At 35.1% G+C, this 15728-nt stretch overlaps 1 protein-coding gene across 2 annotated transcripts in view; it reads right to left on the reverse strand.

Moving 5' to 3' along the window:
• The window catches only part of LOC112674605 (ankyrin repeat domain-containing protein 26), a 140713-nt gene that overhangs the window by 79055 nt on the left and 45930 nt on the right, over positions 1–15728 (reverse strand). For both annotated transcript variants that reach the window (XM_035713398.2, XM_025470969.3), the window contains 5 exons: positions 11735–11804; positions 8219–8273; positions 7922–8103; positions 4286–4415; positions 3928–3977 (listed from right to left, as the gene is read on the reverse strand). In XM_035713398.2, coding sequence (XP_035569291.1) covers positions 3928–3977; positions 4286–4415; positions 7922–8103; positions 8219–8273; positions 11735–11804 — 487 coding nt within the window. The remainder of the gene's footprint in view (positions 1–3927; positions 3978–4285; positions 4416–7921; positions 8104–8218; positions 8274–11734; positions 11805–15728) is intronic.

Raw genomic sequence — 15728 nt, forward strand, 5'->3', positions numbered from 1 at the left:
AGAAAATATTTGAATGCTCTGCTTTAATAGCAATCAGACTTACAAATAGGAAAAGCATGTATTGAAAACCAACACATTTAAAAACCTCATCTATGCTCTCTAGATTAAGTGTGCCTTTTAGTTTTCATTTGGCCATTAACTCTAAAATGAACATGGAAGGCCAGAGTAAATACTTTCACAGACAAGAAGACTGACTTATACGTACATTTCAACAAGGAAATAACAAAACACCTGACTCTACTTTGCATTCTCCACCAGAACAAAAGGACAGTAAAACTATGTATTGAAACAAATTCTTTAATAAGTATATTTGCTATAAATCTAAACTGTTCCTAATGGCAGAAAGTTTTTTAGTGTTAAAATAAGATACTTGGCATGATAATAAACCTTGGAGTACACCATGTTGAGTAGAAATAGAACACTGTGGAAGCTGGTGCTTCATTTAGATAAACAAAGGCTTGGAATTTTTATTGGTAGGAAAAATGGTTGAATGAAATGGCAAAGTAGGAAGAAAAACTTTTCTTGAAATTATGTTTAAATAGTAGCAAAAAATTTTAGATATAGGTATGAAATGTTTCAAAAAGTATAGTAAGCTTTCAGAAGGGAAGAATAAGAACATTTATTGAGGCCAAACCTGTTGGGACCCCTCTCACTCCTAAGAGCTTTCTCTATATCTTTACTTAATAAACTTCTTTCATTTTACTCACACACAGAAAAAGAACATTTATTGATTAATCACCTAAAAGGTACCAGGCATTTGTTTTAGTATGCACATTTTCTTTTCTACACTCAAAAATATCAATTGTTATAACAACGGGGTGGGTCTTCCTGCTTCCTGGTTATTCTAAGACATTAGAGTGAAATGATGAACAGATGTGCTCCATGGTTCTCTCTGTCCAGAATGTCCTTCTCCAAGACATTCTTGCGACTGGTCCTTCCCATCCTTCACTTGGCAGCTCTGGCCACACTCAGAGAGATTTTTTTCTGACTACCAAGATTCCACTCCCATTCTCATCCCCATCCTAAATACAAACGCCTCCAAAATTCCTAAACTAACGTTTCCATTTTTTTATATGAAACACTGATAGTGACTTAAAATGGATCATTGTTTCCTAATTTTTCTGCTCCTACCACTACACCCTGTACAGCCTGGTCATAGTTAGTATTCAGTAACAGAAATGTATTTGTGAAACAGTGAAAATCATGTCACTGAGGGGGTGCCAGGGTGGCCAGTCAGTTGAGCATCCAAATCTTGATTTCAACTCAGGTCATGGTCTCAGGGTCATGAGATCAAATCCCACATTGGGGCTCTGTGTTGAGCTTGAAGCCAACATAGGATTCTCTCTCTCCCTCTCCCTCTGCCTCTGCTCCCCCTCCCCACCTGCTCACACATGTGCTCTCTCTCTCTCTCTAAAAAATAATCATCATCCTCATCTCACTGAGAAGGTCTAAGTACCAAATCACTATGCTTGAAGAATGCAAGGGCTGAGGGTGTTGAAGGCCACACAGTCAAATATTCACAAATGACTTGATTCCCCAAAAACTTAACTACTCATCTCCTATTGAATTTCCTACTTTAAGAGCAATTAGACTTAAAAATAGGAAACGTATATATGAAAAACCAAAACATTTAAATAAAAGACTCATATATATGTTCTCTAGATCTAAGTTACTTTTTAACCCTCATTTGGCCACTGACTGTAAACTGAGCATGGAAGTCAAGTAAATTATAAATTAATGTTGACCTTACCAATAACATGAAGTCAATGAACAAACTTTGTATATGATAGGTATTATACAATGTATTCTTAAATATAAACTAAAGAACAGGTTATTAAGAAAATCATAAGGAAGGGAAGCTACATTAAGAAAGTACTGTATCGAAAAGCATCTGTAAGTGGACAGACAGTTCAAGCCCATCTTGCTCAAGGGCCAACTCAACGTCTCTAATCACAGGCTATTGAAACTTAACATACCCCAAATTACAAATCCACCTGTCCACTCTAACTTTCCCATTCTTTTCTTAACACTTGCCATTTTACTGTCCTCAGAAATTTCACATTTATAAAACATGCCCTCTATATTTAGTAAGTCACTAAAATACTGCTGTGATCACTTCTGCCTTATATTTCTAGAGCATTCTTTACAGCTTTACAAAGTGCTTTCACCTTTGTTACCACATTTGGTTATGACACATACCTGAGAGGTAGGTATTAGTACCATTTTTATGAATGAGGTCACTGACATTCAAACAGGTTAAACAAGTTTTTCTGAGATCCTACAGCTAATAAGTAACAGAACCAAGATGGTAGCACATCTTTTGACTTCAAATACAGTGCTCATGCCACTGTAGAGCAGCTGCCTCTACTAAGACATAGATAGGCCCTTTTTACCTTCTTCCATAGTTGTCACCTTAGAATAGGTCATCATTACTTTATAGTTATGTTACTCTAAGTAGGGCTGCCACAAAGATATGAAGTGCATGCTATTTTAACTATCCAAAATGTTTTTACCTTTTAAAATACCACTAAACCAGGGAGGGCTTGATGGCTGAGTCAGTTCTGGGATCAAGCCCCAAGTCATCAGCCTCACTGCTCAGTGGGGAGCCTGCTTCTCCCTTTCCCTTTACCCCTTTTCCCACTCATGCTCACCCCCCCTCTCAAATAAATAAATAAATAAATAAAATCTTTACAAAAATAAATGAATAAAGCACCACTAAACCACATTGTTATTATACTCCCAATGCTCCTTGTAGATCTACCTGACAATCCAAATATAATACTTTTAGGGTGCCTGGATGGCTTAGTTGGTTGAGCATCCAACCCTTGGTATCAGCTCAGGTCATAATCTCATGGTCATGGAATCAAGCCCTGTGATGGGCTCTGTGCTCAGAGTGGTGTCTGCTTCAGATTGTGTCTCCTTCTCCCTCCCACTTGCTCACTCTCTCTCAATAAATAAATAAATACATAAAATCTTTAAATAAATCTTTAAATAAATCTTTAAATATATATTTGATAAATAAAATGTGATATAATATATATTACACATAATACACAAACTATATATAAATATATATGCCTTATATAAAAGGATATAGAAATTATATAAAATATAAAAATATATTAATATAATATATTTAATATATAAACATAATGTATATTATATATATTTTTATATATTTATATAAAACTATAATCCAAACTCTCTCTAGATCTCATTAGAAGTTTTGCACATCCATATACACCACAGAATCATACATTTCACCATAGGTTGACCTAGAGTAATTCTTTAGCTTTTTAGATAACTTCAAAACCCAAACTTGGGATGCTTGGGTGGCTCAGGGATTGAGCATCTCCCTTCAGTTTGGGGTGTGATCCCAGAGTCCCCGGATTGGGTTCTCCATGGGGCTCCCTGTGGGGAGATTGCTTCTCCCTCTGCCTGTGTCTCTACCTCTCTGTGTGTGTGTCTCTCATGAGTAACTGGATGGAATATTTTTAGAAAGGATTCCTTAACACATTTTTAAAAAAGATTTTATTTATTCATGAGAGACACAGAGAGAGGCAGAGACACAGGCGGAGGGAGAAGCAGGCTCACCACAGAGACCCTGATGTGGGACTCAATCCCTGGACTCCAGGACCATGCCCAGAGCATAAGGCAGATGCTCAATCACTGAGCCACCCAGGCATCCCGATTCCTTAACACTTCTAAGCTCAGTTTTCTGCAATACTACTACACACCTTTCACTAAGTTAAGCTTGCAAATTAGCAGAACTGTAGTATTATATTTAGCACATAATTATCAAATACAGGTAAAAAGTATAAGGAATTAGTTTTTATTGGCAAATGCAGAGATGAGAGTGTAAAGTCTAAGCATTGGTTTTATAACATCACTCAATGCTTATATTTTAAAATAATAAGAAGACAGTACCTCAGAATCCCAAGGTGAACTATCTTCTCGCTCTAAAGCTGACATCCTATCTGTAAAATATAGTCACAAATACATTAATGAGAACATGTATTACTATGAATTCTAAACACATATACAAGCCTATCCCCATTCACAAATATTTTAATAAAATAAAAGTATTAGGAGATAAGATTTTTCAGAGGGTGGAAGCATTTTCAGGAAGAAAAAGTTGGTAGTAGTTGGGATACTTAGAAAGATAGCAAAAGAAAATTCACTTAATGAAATGAAATGGATAACATATTTGGATCTACATACTTTCATATTGTTTTATACAAGCATGTAAGCATAGAAAAAAACTCATAGATTTTCACTGACTTACCACTTGTATTATTTTTGTGTGCTCTATCAGCAGAAGTCAAATTGTCATTAACTGTTTGCTTTTGTGGAGCACTTTCAATAATATCAATACCATTGTCCTTTTTTTCAATTGCTGGCTTCGTTGCTCCTTCCTATATGAACACCACCAAAAACAAAACAAAACAAAACAAAAAACAAAAAAAAACCACTCCAACATCAAAAAACATCACATTAATTCACTTACTCACTCCTCAGAAAGACAAATACATACCATATCTGTCAAGTCATAGGCACTATCATGGAGTCTGCCCTATAGGCTAGTAGGGGTACAGATGGATGAAAACAAATAAGAACAGAAGAGGATCATTCACTAGTTCTACAAGTGAAGTGAATAAAGTACAGTGAAGGCACAAGGAGAAAAAAAATGCATATGGGAAATCAAGAAATGCTGCGAAGATAAGGCTGTATCTTGAAAGACAAAGTATAAAGGAGTGTGTGAAGGGCATTCTAGCAAAGGTAGAATGATCAAAAGGAGAAGCAGGAAATAACATAGTAAGTGACAATAGCTCAGAATGTGGCAAAACTAGGACACAATTATTGGGAATGGGGTAAAGAGATATAATTGGAAAATCAGGATTGAACCAAAAAAGACAGGGGTCATGTTAGGATATGAACTTTCTCCTTCAGGTAATGGGGAATCCACTAAATAAGCAGAGGAGTTACATCATCACAAATATATTTTAGAAATATAACTCCAGTATCAATGTAAAGATGAACATAAAGGAACCAAAAGAGAAGAGTATTTCAAAATTATAGGTGAGAAAGTGAATTACAGTAATAAGATGTGAAAAATTATAAGCAGGTACAAGATACTGAATGTGGTGGGGTGACTGGATGTGGTGATTTTTTAAAAAGATTTATTCATTTATTTATTTTTTGAGAGAAAGAGAGAGTGTGTGTCCATGCAGGGGGAGAGGCAGAGGAAGAGGAAGAGAGAAAATCCTCTTCCCATTCAGCCTCCCCACTCAGTACAGAGCCCAACACAGGGCTCAATGCCAGGATCCTGAGATCATGACCTGAGCCACCATTAAGAGTCAGATGCTTAACCAAGTGAGCCACTCCAGTCACCTGGATGTGATGTCACCTAATTTTAGGGAAGCTTGGAGTGCAGGATTTTTTTTGCTTCAGTATTCCAATGGTGCTATATACTAGGATGGCGAAAACAAAGGACAAGCAGATTACAAAGTCAGGAAAAGGAAAGGGTCAGAAATAATATCTTCAGTCTGGGACTTCACCAAATTTGAAGCACCCAGGGGACTTACAAAGTAAGTTTTAGATAAATACATTTGGAGTAGGAAAAAAATGACAATACTAAGGAAAACCACATGATGTTAAAAAGATAGTTATCTATAAAATATACTAACCTGATATAATTAATGTCAACCTACACAAAACTCTGAAATTTTCAAAATAAAAATAAAGGAAGGGGGGAAAAACCATGGGATTCAATATTTCAATTATATACTTCAACATTACTTTCTAGGACAGAAAATACACTTTTATTAATATAGGCAAGTAATGAGCACCTGGATGGCTCAGTTAGCTAAACATTCAACTCTTGATTTCAGCTTAGGTTATGATGTCAGGGTTGTGACACTGAGCTTTATTTACATCAGGCTCCACGCTGAGAAGGATGTCTGCTTCTCTCCTTCTCTCTGCCCTTCTCCCCTTTCTTAAATAAATAAATCTTTAGAAAAATGCATATATACATATATATGTATATATACATATGAACAAGTATTCATTTCTGTAACGAATACCATTTTTTAAATAATAAATTTCTTTTTTATTGGTGTTCAACTTGCCAACATACAGAATAACACCCAGTGCTCATCCCATCAAGTGCTCCCCTCAGAGCCTGTCACCCATTCATCCCCACCCCCCACCCTCCTCCCCTTCCACCACCCCTAGTTCGTTTCCCAGAGTTAGGAGTGTTTATATTCTGTCTCTCTTTCTGATATTTCCTACCCATTTCTTCTCCCTTCCATTCTATTCCCTTTCACTATTATTTATATTCCCCAAATGAACGAGAACATATAATGTTTGTCCTTCTCCGATTGACTTATTTCCCACAGCATAACACCCTCCAGTTCCATCCACATCAAAGCAAATGGTGGGTATTTGTCGTTTCTAATGGCTGAGTTAATATTCCATTGGATACATAAACCACATCTTCTTTATCCATTCATCTTTCGATGGACACAGAGCCTCCTTCCACAGTTTGGCTATTGTCGACATTGCTGCTATAAACATCGGGGTGCAGGTGTCCCATCGTTTCACTGCATCTGTATCTTTGGGGTAAATCCCCAACAGTGCAATTGCTGGGTCATAGGGCAGGTCTATTTTTAACTCTGAGGAACCTCCACATAGCTTTCCAGAGTGGCTGTACCAGTTCACATTCCCACCAACAGTGTAAGAGGGTTCCCTTTTCTCCGCATCCTCTCCAACATTTGTGGTTTCCTGCCTTGTTAGTTTGCCCCATTCTCACTGGTGTGAGGTGGTATCTCATTGTGGTTTTGATTTGTATTTCCCTGATGGCAAGTGATGCGAAGCATTTTCTCATGTGCGTGTTGGTCATGTGTATGTCTTCCTCTGTGAGATTTCTGTTCATGTCCTTGCCCATTTCATGATTGGATTGTTTGTTTCTTTGGTGTTGAGTTTAATAAGTTCTTTATAGATCTTGGAAACTAGCCCTTTATCTGATACGTCATTTGCAAATATCTTCTCCCATTCTGTAGGTTGTCTTTTAGTTTTGTTTTAAGAGTCTTGAAGCTTAAAATTTTTTTTTTCATTTAATGGATAGAGATTAAGAACCTAACTTAGCTAAGAAAAAATTTCAGTTTTAATTAATAAAAAGACTAAATAAAATGCTTATTTATGTCCTCTCTTTATTCTCAAAAGATCTAAAATCAGCCAAGATTATACTACACAGTAAGTTTCATTAGAAACCACAAGAAAGACACTGGCCAAAACTCAAAATTCATAATAAATCTGATTACAGCTTAAAACAGATTTCACTATGCATTATCTATAAACTCAAGTTTTGCTAAATTAAATACAGGCTATCATACTTTATTAAACTTAAAAGGATAAAATTTCCTTTCAGTTCTTCATAAAAACCAGCTGTCATTCAGAAGAGTCTGAGCATTTTTTTTATCTGACTTTCTTTTCTTAATTTGCATTTAAAATAGTTTCTATCATATTTTATAATATACAGTATCTGTTCTCCCTTAGCCTCACTACTGCTGGTTTTTTTTTTTTATAATAATCTCTCTAAATTATTCTATCTTTACATTCATCTTGTCCTTCTTAAATGAATTCTTCCCCCACACTCCCTCCTTCATCTTCACATCCATCTAGCTATTCTTTCCAGTTGCTTTCTAATTCTTTCTTTCTTTCCATAATGGCATACCTAAGATTTGTTTATTCCCACCAACTGTTACAAATCTCAACCCAGTACTTACTTCTCTGTTGTTATTACACTGTTTTCTCTTATATTCTTGAGGGCTTCCATTTCTTCCTAAGATTCTTTTCATTATAAGGATATCAAGAGGATGGTATGTGAAAAAACATGGGGGAAAATTTCAAAACAACTTACCTTTGTAACACCAAGCATTGCTAAAGACGTTTGAGGAGTTCCAGGTGATACAAAAGCAAGAGGAGAATAGTCAGAGACATTGACTGATGGTTTCCAAAGAGTTTCAGTCTTATCTTCACTTGCAAAATTGTTCTCAGCAAATAAAGGTCTATCTTCTAGGCTCACAATGCCACATTTTGCCCCTATTTAGTGAAAAACAAAGTAAAGAGTACATGAAGGTATCTGTAACTTCAAATTACTAAATAACACAAAAATGGACAAAACTCAGTGAATAACACAAATCTTCAAATAGCTTACTCTTGGCTCGCAGAAAAGCAGCCATTAGCTCTCTTAAGTTTGGTTTCGGGACAGCCTAGAAAAAAATTGATAGTTTTCAGGATTACAAGTATCACATTTCATAAAAATAACTGTAATATTCACCATTACCAAATGAACACCATTACAAAAAGAACACAGGTTTTGGAGATCATTCAAATACAGATTCAAATCTCAGTTGTGCCATTTACTAACCTACATTTTCTCATGGGGTGAAGATTATAAGAGATTTAATAGTCCCAAAATGTTACTTTTCTTACCCCTAACTGATTATTATACAAAGTCTTCCTCAAAAAGTTAAAAATAGAGCCATCCTATGACCCAGCAATTGCAGTACTGAGTATTTATCTAAAGGATACAAACATAGTGATTTGAAAGGACACCAGCACCCCAACATTTAAAGCAGCAATGACCACAATAGCTAAACTACAAAAAAAGCCCAGATGCCCATTGACAGATGAATGGATAAAGAAGATACGGTGTGTATAAATACAATGGAATATTACTCAGCCATCAAAAAGAATGAAATCTTGCCATTTGCAACAACATGGATGGGACTAAAGAGTATTATACTAAGTGAAATGTTAGTTAGAGAAAGACAAATACCATATGATTTCAATCCTATGTGGAATTTAAGAAACAAAACAGAGGTGCATAGGGGAAGGGAGGAAAAATAAGATAAAAATCAGAGAGAGAGACAAACCATAAGAGACTCTTAATCATAGGAAATAAACTGAGGGTTTTGGAGGGGAGAGGGTTGGAGCAATTGGGTAATTAAGTGATGGGCATTAAGCAGGGCACTTGAAATAGTAAGCACTGGGTGTTGTATGCAACTGATGGATCACTGAATTCTACCTCTGAAACTAATAATACACCATTTATTAATTAAAATGAATTTAAAATTTTTAAAAATACTTTCTTTACAAAAATAACCTAAAATAAAAATTTATCCCTAGGTAATTGAAATTCAAAAAAACTAACATTAAGAAATGTCATTATTGGGATGCCTGTATGGCTCAGTGGTTGAACATCTGCCTTTGGCTCAGGGTGTGATCCCAGAGTCCCACATCAGGCTCCCTGCATGGAGCTTGCTTCTCCTCCCTCTGCCTCTGTCTCTGTCTCTTTCTGTCTCTCTCATGGATAGATAAATAAAATCTTTTTTTTTAAATTAATTATTTTATTATATTTTAAAAATACATGATTTATAGTTGCATGACTATCTCTTAGAAAATATTAAAATTTAGTTTTATTTTATTTAGGCAAGTTGGAATTACAAACAGTTTACGTTGCTTTTGTTTGTCAAAATGCTAAGGGAAAATGACTGTTTAAAGTCAGCTCCTTCAGGAAAGAGAAAAAAAAATAAGCCTTGTGGGGTAATGATTCAGGAATGAAAACCACAGACACACACAGACAAGAGAAAGCCATAACCAAAAATATTGACAATGAACATAGAAAGAGATGGACAGAAAGAACAGACTAAAGAAATGGTATTTTTTTCTGTAAGGAAAAATTAGGGTAGGGGAAAATCATTAAAAAAAAAAACGTGGAGGGAGAAGAAGAAAAAAGGAAAAACATAAGACACGACCATTCAATCAAGCATGAGCTTAAGGCAAGGAAAAATATAAGTAATAAAAGGCCTGTGGGAAAAAAAAAAGGCTGTGGAAAAAATGTAGGTATTTTTCAGTATATATATATACACACATATACAATACAGATGAATGGATACACTATATAGAAATATACAATATAAAGAAAAGCCTCTATATATAACATACATATAATATACATATTTATAACATGTAATTGAAAAAAGTTTGAGACTTTTGTTTATACTATATACTATATCCCTAATAATACTGACTTGTCTCACTCTACAGTTATTTGTTTATAAATATTGTAATAAAGAATTTAGTTTTGGGATGCCTGGATGGCTCAGTGGTTGTGCATCTGCCTTCAGCCCAGGGTGTGATCCTGGAGTTCCAGGATAGAATGCCACATCGGGCTCCCTGCATGGAGCCTGATTCTCTCTCTGCCTATGTCTATGCTTCTGTGTGTGTGTATCTTTCACAAATAAAAAATAAAATCTTAAAAAAAAAAAACCTTAGTTTTTTAACTATAGAGTAAATTTTTCAATTAGTGGTCATCTAGCACAACCTGGAAGCTACAAATTATCACTAGAGAGAGAAAAAAATTGAAAAAGAAATGTTTCTAACACATCAACTTTCCACATGGAAAAAGAATTGGTAGTGAGAATTCTAAGAAGAAATGTATACCTTGAAAGCCTATATCTAATGGAATATAGATGGGGTTAAAAAAACAAAAAGGTAAGGAAGTTTTATCTAAAATTCCAAGCTGACAATTGGAGGGTACTAAAATACATAACTTTCTTTCTTAATTATTTATTTATTTCCTCAACATAATTCATTTAGCTTGTAAATCCTAAATGTGAAAAGGAAATATAAATTTGAGCTACAATTTTTAAATTTATATATTTATGACTTAGTATGCATAATACTTATAACATCCTATTATGCAGAATTCCATCTGTCTGCAAACTTACTCACATTAAAAAATTATTAAATTGCTTCTTCCAAGCAAGATCTTATTCTAGGTATTTCAGGAGATGCACAATTATGTTTCCTAATATAATCTATTACTGTAAAATGATGCAGGAGCTTATTCATTTTAGAATATGTAAATAAGTATAAAGCATCTGAAATTTTAAAATCTGACACAAGGACTATGAGTAGATATTTTTAACACTGTAATATAAAAGATTTCTGAAAATGGACATTTTACATGTGGTTATAAAAAGCCTCTGCTTGTAGAGCCGATTATTATTTTAGGCAAAACTTGTACTCTTCACTTAGATAAAGAGTGTTAACAACACCCTTAATGGAATTATTTCAAAAACACAGTGGAATACTTTTGCAATATAAATAGTGAGAAACAATCTCTGAATTTCCACAATTTCTATTATTTTAGTCTAAATGTAACACAAAGGATAGAAATAGAGAAATCAGTCCTCTTTGGTAAAATTATATGCTACTAAGATAAAAAATATCCAACAAAAAAGGTATCCAAGAAAAAAACTACAATAATTGGATCCACTAAAGATTTCAGTTAGGCATGAGTATTATAAAAGTAATGTTAGAAATAAATAAATAAATAAACAAACAAATATTAGTATAATTTAAAACTCACAACAGTAAGAATTCTGATCCTTGACCAAATGTCATTTTTCCGCCATTATGGGAAAGCTTTTCCCAATAATAGTTTGCTGTCATTATACATTTCGAGCATATATTTTTTCACCGATTTACAAAAATAAAAAAAAGAAAAATTTTCAGCTTGCCAGATTTCTCTAAAATGTTCTGAACAACCTTCCATTACAAACATAAAATGACAAGAGGCAAGCCACTGTTATATTTTAAGAGTAAATAATATGCAACACTAAATTCAGAGCAGCAAAATTAATTTTACAAGAGAGTACTTTACCTTGGTACCAAAACTTAAGTCTCCATCTGATGAAGGCCACGAATCATCAGTATCTGGTTTACTGGAAAGACTTTAGAGCAAAAATATAAAACAAATACAAGTTCATTTCTTTTTTAAAAAAATTAAGTAAAAGTTCAGCTGTTAATTAAATGAAGTTTCTTGATATAATTAAAATTTTGCCTCACTTTTGTTAAGCTTTTATTTTAATTCCAGTATCCTTAACATATAGTGTTACATTAGTTTCATATATACAATATAAGGATTCAGTAATTCCATATATCACCCAGTGCTCATCATGACAAGTGCATTCCTTAATTCCCATCTCCTATTTCACCCATTCCCCTACCAACCCCCCCTGGTAACCATCAGTTTCTTCTCTACAGTAGTCTGCTTCTTGGCTTGTCTGTCGTTTTTTTCTCCTTCACTCATTTTAATTTTGTTTCTTACATTTTACTTAGGAGTGAAATCATATGTTATTTGTCTTTCTCTGACTTATTTCACTTAGTATAATACGCTCTAGCTCCACCATGTCATTACAAATGACAAGATTTCATTCTTTTCTATGGCTGAACAATATTCCATTGTGTATATATATACCACTTCTTTATCCACTAATCTATCAACACACACACTTGGGCGGTTTATTGCAAATAATGCTGTAGTAAAAACATGGGGTGCATGTATCCCTTTGAATTGGTGTGTTTGTCACATTTGGGTAAATATGCAGTAGTGCAATTACTGGATTGTAGGATAGTTCTGTTTTTAACTTTTTGAGGAACCTCCATATGGTTTCCCACAGTGGCTGTACAAGTTTGCACTCCCACCAACAGTGCAACAGGGTTCCTTTTTTCTCCACATACTCATCTACACTTCTTGTGTTTTTTATTTTAGCCATTCTGACAGGTGTGCAGTGCTCTCTCACTGTAGTTTTAATTTGCATTTCCCTGATGATGTGTGATGCTGATGATCTTTTTATATGTCTGTTGGCCAACTGTACATCTTCTTTGGAAACGTATAATGTCTTCTGGTCATTTATTATCTGGGTTGTGTTTTGGGTGTTGAGATGTATCAGTTCTTTATATTCTTATACTAACCCTTTATCAGATATGTCATATGCAAATTTCTTCTCCCATTCTGTAGGTTGCCTTTAGTTTTGTGGATTGATTCCTTCACTCTGCAAAAGCTTTTGATTTTGATGTGGTCCCAAAAGTTATTTTGCTTTTATTGCTCTTGCTTCAGGAGACATAACTCCCCCCAAAAAAAAATTTTTTTTAGCAAAAAAAATGTTGTTACAGCTAATACCAGAGAGATCATTCTCTGTGCTCTCTTCAAGGATAAAATGGTTTCATGTGACATATTTATATCTTTAAACCATTGTGAGTTTATTTTTGTAAATGGTGAAAGAAAATGATCCTGTTTCATTCTTTTCATACACCTATTCAGTTTTCCCAGCATCATTTATTGAAGACACAGCCTCTTCAAACCACTGGATATTCTTTCCTGCTTTGTCAAAGATTAACGACATAGTTATGGGCTTATTTCTGGATTTTCTATACTATTATACTGATTTTTGCATCTATTTTTATGCCAATACAATAGTGTTTATATTACCACAGGTTTGTAATATAACTTGAAATCTAGCATAGTGAGACCTCCAGTTATCTTTTTCTTTTTCCAAAATAGCTTTGGGTATTTGAGGTGTTCAGTGGTTCCATAGAAATTTTAGGCTTGTTTGCCCTAGTTATGTGAAACATGTTGTTGGATTTTAATAGGCATTGCACTAAATTTGTAGATTGCTGTGGGTACTATACACATTTTAACAATAGGTGTTCTTCCAATCCATGAGCATAGAATGTCGTTCCCCTTCTTTGTGTCATCTTCAATTTCTTTCACCAAAGTTTTATAGTTTGTCAGAGTACAGGTCTCTCAAAATTTGGCTTGTTATTTTTTAAAAGATTTTATTTATTTATTTATTTATTGGAGAGAGAGAGAGAAAGAGTGTGCAAGTAGGCAGAGAGGCAGGCAGAGGGAGAAAAAGAAGCAGGTGCCCCACTGAGCAGAGAGCCACATGATGTGGGGCTCCATCCCAGGACCCTGAGATCATGACCCAAGCCAAAGGCAGATACTTAACTGACTGAGCCAGCCAGGCGCCCTTTGGCCTCAGTGTTTTTTGTTTTTGTTTTTTTTTTTAGGTTTTACTTGTGTATTCATTAGAGACACAGAGAAAGAGACAGAGACACAGATAGAGGGAGAAGCAGGCTCCATGGAGGGAGCCATTCAATGTGGAACTCGATCCTGGGACCCCGGGACCATGCCATGAGCCAAAGTCAGATGCTCAACCGCTGAGCCAGCCAGGTGCCCCTTGGCCTCTGTTTTTAAAAAAGTTTTAGTTATCTATTTTGCTTTCACCTCTCCTATCCTGTGAAATATCCAGTAAAGGCCCCATATCTTAGTTCCCATAACTAAGTGTGACAGGTAAAGAATTCTCTGAAATGTTTGAAAGCTAATTATACAAAAGTTAACCACTGTGAATTATCACCTTAAACCTGTCAGAATGGCTAGAATCAAAAACACAAAAAAACAAGTGTTGGTGAAGATGCAGAGAAAAAGGAACCCTCGTGTGCTGGGGATGCGGATAGAAATTGGTGCAGCCACTGTGAAAAACGGCACGGAGTTCCCTGAAGAAGTACAAATAGGAATACCACATGATCCAGTAATTCTACTGCTGGGTACTTACTTACCCAAGGAAAAAGAGAACACTAATTTGAAAAGATATATGTACCCCAATGTTTATTGCAGCATTATTTACAACAGCCAAGATACGAAAGCAACCTGTGTCCATCAACAGATGTATAACACACACACACATACACACACACACACACACACACAGAGGAGTATTACTAAGTGATAAAAAGAATTAAATCTTGCCATTTGCAACAATGTGGATTACCTGGAGGGTAAATGAAATAAGTCAGACAGAAGTAGACCAATACTATATGATTTCACTTATATGTAGAATCAAAAAAGCAGAACAAATGAACAAACAAAAAGCAAAAACAGACCCATAAATACAGAGAATTCTGTATTGCCAGAAAGGAAGTGGGTGGGAGACTGACAAAATGGGTGAAGGGAAGTGGGAGGTTCAGAATTCCAGTTATAGTAAGTCACAGGGATAAAAGTACAGCATAGGGAATATAGTCAATATAAAAGTACAGCATAGGGAATATACTCAATTGTAATAGCATTATGCAGTAACACATAGTAACTGCACTTGTGGTAAGCATGGGGTAACAATATGGACCTGCTGAATCACTATGCTGTACACCTGAAACTAACATAACATTGTGTCAACTATACTTAAATTTTAAATAAACAAACAAACAAAAAAAATAAAAATAAAAAAAAATAAATAAAATAAATAAATAAATAAATAAACAAACAAACAAATGTTAAAGAACAAATGTATATGTTATTAGTGGGAATATTACTCCCGGAGCGATTGAAAGATTAAAAATTATAAAATTCAACTTTTTCCCCTCCACAAGTCCTGCTTTATTTACATAGTTTATTTACATAAACTAGCAAGACGTTAAAAATCGTCAAGGGCACTCAGATACCCAGGAAGAGAAACTGCTATAAAAACAGTCCTGATAGCTGTGCCTCTATTTCGCTACACAATGCCTAATATTTTCTTTTTTGTGAGCTCCCACTCCTGGACACTCCTCTGCAGGGCTCCGTGGCACTCTCCAACGTTTAAGTCTTTAGCCTGCCAAGGCACAGACTCCCAAAACAAGGAAAGGCCTAAATGACCAAGAATAGGAGCTATCTCCTGCCCCTGGAGAACCAGCTAAATGGAGTCTGAGTCATCCAAGCAGTCATCTCAATGCAGGCATCTTACCAACTACCCAGATGAAGCTCTGTTATTGATCTGACAGCCAGTCCTACTCCACCAAACCCTACACATACATGGGATGGGCAACCAAGAATTAGG

Source organism: Canis lupus, chromosome 2 (genome assembly GCF_003254725.2).
Source record: "Canis lupus dingo isolate Sandy chromosome 2, ASM325472v2, whole genome shotgun sequence".
Taxonomy (NCBI): Eukaryota; Metazoa; Chordata; class Mammalia; order Carnivora; family Canidae; genus Canis; species Canis lupus.